The 5,738-nt window shown below is 35.1% G+C and overlaps 1 protein-coding gene across 1 annotated transcript; it reads right to left on the minus strand.

Moving 5' to 3' along the window:
• Positions 1 to 853: 853 nt before the first annotated feature.
• Positions 854 to 5,246, minus strand: LOC113319535. The gene is made up of 3 exons (XM_026567786.1): positions 5,040 to 5,246; positions 4,724 to 4,850; positions 854 to 2,034 (listed from the first exon to the last, which is right to left on the minus strand). Exons 1-3 carry the CDS (start codon positions 5,190 to 5,192, stop codon positions 1,304 to 1,306), a joined length of 1,011 nt encoding a protein of 336 aa, XP_026423571.1. The 5' UTR covers positions 5,193 to 5,246; the 3' UTR covers positions 854 to 1,303.
• Between the last annotated feature and the right edge of the window lie 492 nt (positions 5,247 to 5,738).

The following is a 5,738-nucleotide window of genomic DNA, read 5'->3' on the forward strand; positions in this document are numbered from 1 at the left end:
AAAAAAATTGTCTTAACAAATTCTTTATTTTTTCTTTTTGATTACATATTCTTGTGTACTGGTATATGTGTTGTATGCCAGATGAGATTATATATTACATATTTTTTCATGTTTTATGTGTGCTTATTTGTTCTTCCATCTTTTGTAAACAGTGATGATAAAATGAAAAATGATCTCATCCTTATCGATTTGTACAAGGTCAATTGTATGGATCCAAAATGTGGTCCATGGTTGATAATTCACTGTGTTTAGATAGATAGGCTATAGCTGTACGGCCGTGTAAAACATAAGTAGGCATACCAGCAGCCAAAAAAAAAAACACCAACTAGGTTAATATTGTTTTTAGAAATGTAGCAGGTTCTTAGGGAAGAACTTATGCTCTGTATCATGCACAACTGCAACTATATGTTGGATTTGTAGGCAATATTACCTTCAAAAAGTTACAGTAACATGGGCTGGCATAAAACATTTTCGCGTGCTATCTTTTTTCTTTTTGATCTATAGTCTTTAAACCATTATTGTTTGCATTGGTTGTGTATATATGTCTATTGATATTTTAGGACTTGCAGAAAACTAAATCCTTCACAAGAAAGGAATAAAAAAACGAAAACTAACATACAGTAGAAACGAAAGTTAACCAAATCTAAAAACTCCAATACTGACAAACTGAAAAGAAAACTAATCCATACACTCCAATACTGAAAACTAAAAAGAAAACTAACCTAAAGACTCCAATACTGATAAACTGAAATGAAAACTAATCTAAAAACGCCAATACTGACGAACTAAAATGAAAAAAAATCTAAATAATCCAATACTATAAAGACAAATGTGAAGATCATTCATGTGGTGTTTTATTTTCTTGTTGATATAGTTGATGTTGTAGAGCCTCAAGCGCTTCTTTTGTTGCGGTTATGACTTCACTGTCACACTGAATGCAAGTTGGCAATTCACCAATTCTAATCAAATGATCTTTCTTCATATGTGGGATATAATAATCATTATCTCCTTTCTTCTTTAATATTTCATTCATGCACGTTTGTAACGTTAGAAATACGTTGTTTATCAGGTAACTTGGATACTCTCGAAAAGAATTTTCCACGCCCGCAACCAATTCAGGCACGGTATTTGGAGCCTCGGAGTGTTGATGTTCATCTATAGATCTAAAATATCCAAGATCATTGACATTTAAATCTGGACTATTTGGAGGTTGAAAACATATGCGCGCATCCAATCCAAATTGTCGAACAACTTCACAAAATTGTTCATCACCAATAGCAATGTGTGGCCTTGCATTATCTTGTTAAATGAAGATTGTACGACCGTCATGTGGCCATTTTTGTATGATAGCAGGGAGTAGTTTGTTGATCAAAAACTCGCGAGTAACCTTTTGTGTGATTGACTTAATCGGTTTCATCTCAAGAGTACCTGCAACTCGATTTTTGCTTTTCCTCTTTGCGGCCTCCATAAAAACGAACACCCACATTCCAATTTTCCCGTCGAATGGAGTATTTACGTATTCATCATATCGGGGACGAGCTAATGCCGACAAAAACATAACTTTTGGAATAAAATTCTTACTGGTACATCTACGTACCGGCGACGCTTCCATTGGATGAAGATAATACTTTTGAGTCGTCTTAGACATATAGAACCACTTTTCATCAATGTGAATACGGTCGTACATACCAGAAAATACTGCTGGGGATACACTCTCATCTAGCATCTCAAGACAATGCTTAAGTCTTGCTATTCTTGTTTTGAGTGAGAAGCCTGGTTTAATAGCATTTGAGTGTGCTTTAATACTTCCATCTTTGATTCTTCTCCAAACAGTGGTCTTTGACATCCCCAAAGCCTTTGTTGTTGATCTTATATTTGTTCTCCGACGGAAAGGAATCAAGCTCATCATCTCCAGATCAATCTGTATTTTTTTGCGACCAATCTTTTTGGGCATTCTTGAGGAAACATTAGCAGGACTTCCATTTTGAATACTGTTTTTTGCAGCACGCCAAAGTCTTTCAACGGATCTTTTCCCTACAAAAAAAAATGATTAGCAACCTTTAATAACACACCTCTTGGTAACTTATCGTGAATAGTTTCATTAAAAAGCATTTGTATGATTAGTCTTTTTTTATTTGGTAACAAAAGATTTCTAACACCATATTTAAAGAAACAGTACATATCTTTAGCTTTAAATTTGGAGATAATTTTGGCTCCAAAAAAGAAATTTCAAACCAATTAAGCAATTCTGAAAATTTCAAATTTTGAAATTTACTCAGAAAAATTTGATTGATTTTGAGCTCCTGTTGGTTGTGATTAACATTTGGAAACTTGAAATTTCAAAATTTTGGTTTAAAATTTTGGCTCCAACGTTTTGCCTCCAATATATCTTGGTTTATGGGTAAAATTTTGGTTTATGAAGAGAGAACAGAAGAATTGTTGATCATCAATGGGATTGAACAAAAAACTAGGGGAGGAGGTGGAAGACGAAGAGAATGGTTCGAGTTTTTTTTTTTTTCTTCACGGAGTATATAGGCTCTTTTAAGTAACAGAATATTAGAGAATATTTAATATGTGTAACCTTCCAATGAACACACAGTTTTCTTATTTGAAGAGATATTCATTAATTACCATAACAATAAATATGGGCAAATCAGGTAGTATTAGGAAAATTTAGGAAAACTAAATTTTTTCTTATTTGACGAGATTTACACTTCTCCGCCTTTTATACAGGGACAGAGGGAGTATAATATAGATGATTTCGGTTTGATTTCTAATGCCGTCCGTTGAATTGACAGAGGTATGTTGTGAAAAGACAACTACACCCTTTATGTTTAAGAGAAGAGAATCCTTATGTTTCTAGGGTTCAATTTTAGAAAAGGATAAATATGTTGTGAAAGACAGCTACACCCTTATAAAATAGGGTTTTTTACATGAATCTAACTGCTAGACATAAATAATATATATATTTTGTGTATATTTATATATATCCGGCTAGTCCCCGAATAGTCCTTCCAGGCCCCAAGCCCCACTCAGCCGCCTCGCACCCGTCTTGCGACTTTTGCTACACAGGTTCAGGTCTTTAACAAACACCAGATCCATTGTCACAGTAAAGTTGGTTGAGTCAACTACTGGAGAATTGAACTTGAATTGTGTAAATCTGGTTGCTGAATAAAAAATAAATAATAGACCTGAGTCCTAATTCAAAATTTAAATAATAGATTTCCTATTCAAACAACCCTGCACGATCCTATCTAAGGTACTCATACTTCTGCAATGCTAAGAGCAACTGTAGTGGTACGATCAAAACCAAAGATCAAATACCAAAAAAGGACCAAATTTTGGGTATAGTCCGTATTGGTAAGCTACGGTGTACGAGTAAAATTTAGTCGAGCGTACATTATACCCCCGCCTGATCCAGACACACATATAATATCCGCCCCACCATCAGGCTCACATATAATGTCCGCCCCATTTTATTCAGGATCACATATAATGTGATTCCCACCATCAGGATCACATATAATGTGATCCCCACCATCAGGCTCACATATAATGTCCGCCCCCATTTTGAAACCATCAGGCGCACTTTATACTTACGCCCCACTCCAAACGGTTATTATACCAACGCCCCACGGATTTTTAATCTCCGCTCGACCAAATTTGGTTTTGGTCTTGGTCCCAGACCAAATATAGTCTGGAATTTGGGTTTAGTCTGGTTTTTGATCTTTACTCTCTTCCACTACGTCATGTATTTGGACCAAATATTTGGGTTTAGTCGTCCATTGTGGACGCTTTAAGCCACCAAGGGTGGGAACATAAAGATTTGAAGAACAAACATCCAAAAAGTAAATACACAGCAACCCTAAATTGAGAACCCAATTCAATCTAGTGTATCCACCCACCCACACCCTACTCTGACTATGTATCTTGACACCATCTCAACATGAGTAATTATCTATGTTGATTGCACAACAATTGATCATTTTAAATGCTAAATGTGTGTCCTTGGTGCAATGAACCTTTGTTTATAGCATCTTCGGTCTCATGCAACTCATATTTAAGGAGAACGGTGAGAAAAAAAACCCAATCCTTCATGTTATGATATTGGGTCAGTATATATTGGTTTTCAATGACACAAAAGCCACTGTTGTTTTGGTCACTGTGATTCATTTCTCAAGTAGAGACAACATCATGAGTAAGGCAGAAGCAAGATCAAAGGGAGAATCAGAAGTTTTACACCAACTAATTTTTGGATAGTCAGGTTAGAGTCGTTAGACTGTTAGAGCATTACCTAGCCTGGGCATGCACCAATTTCTTTATGCCATTACCAAGCACAATTTATTAGATTAAGCCATTTACACAAGCCTAACTATTGAAGCAATGTGCGAATTGAAACCACATACATTGAAGCATCACAGTCATCCATGCATGACCAGTTCCAGTAAAATTATATATTTAAGCCTTGGTAACAATACCTACACCACCACAACAACTAAGTGAAACCCCACAAAACACTTCCAAACCTTAAACTGACTATTGGGTTTTTACCAAAATCACAGAACCCACATCAAACAATATCATAAAAATCATCACATAAATCTCCAATTTATTCCTAACTACAACAACAAAAAATGGGGGAAAATAAGAGGGGGAAACAATCTTATCCAGCTTAATACTTACACAGGAACATAATAAATCAGAGGAAAAATATTGAACTTACAGAGAAAAAGTTGACCAAGTCTAGCTTTTCTGAGCCGAAATTGGAGTTTTTGTTCTGCACCTGCTGTGCAGTTTCTGATGGCGAATATAAAATTAGGGTTTCCATTCAATTCTCCATAATCAAACTGCTGAATAAAAACTATTGGAAATTTTATTTCATAATCGAAATTTCAAAAATCCTAACTGATATAAATTAGAACTTCATATGAATAGATTGAACGGAAGATCGCAAATAGGGACCACAATTCGAAACCAAACAAATTGATTATTTTTTTGGTAATAGATCAATAAATCTCAAATCTCAAACCCTAACATACCTGTCTCAAATCCCTTTGCAACAACTCTATATTCAACTTGAGAGAAAAAACGATAATAAAAAAGAAGAAATACCATATCTTAGCACCATCACCAGTCAATAGATTTGAATCTTGGTACTTAGCCATGGTTCGTGGTGTTGAAGATGGAAACATAAGAGGAGGAGTTGAAAGTGGGGATGGAGAAGAAAACTTAATGTCGTGTTTGGTATCCTGGATATCCGTCCTAGGTTGGGTTATCTAGTAAAAAACTGTTAAAATATGTTTGTCTCACTGCAATTCCAATCCTGGATAAGGATTACTAAACCTTCCTTGATTTTACGAAGCTAAAAAAGTGAGGTTAAGGTATTCTTCCAAACACCTGGGATACATGTATCCTCACCTGGGTTAGACAGTTATTTTCCTTTAAAATAAGTATTCTGCTAAGAAATAATTATTTATATTAACCTATTTATGTAGTCAAACAAATACAAGTTAACCTAGCCCAAGATATGATAGAATTTTAGACAACCACCATTAAAACTAACCATTAACAAGGTTATCATAAATTAAATTAAGATAAACTTTTCAGGGATATGTTATCTCGTTTCCAAGCTCCCAAACAGACCCTAAGTATCGGTGATGACCACCAAACGGACGCTATTAGGACCGATCCAGTTAGTATTAGTGATCAGAAACGGATGTATTATATACCTAACGGAC

The sequence above is a fragment of the Papaver somniferum genome, chromosome 10, assembly GCF_003573695.1.
Source record: "Papaver somniferum cultivar HN1 chromosome 10, ASM357369v1, whole genome shotgun sequence".
Taxonomy (NCBI): Eukaryota; Viridiplantae; Streptophyta; class Magnoliopsida; order Ranunculales; family Papaveraceae; genus Papaver; species Papaver somniferum.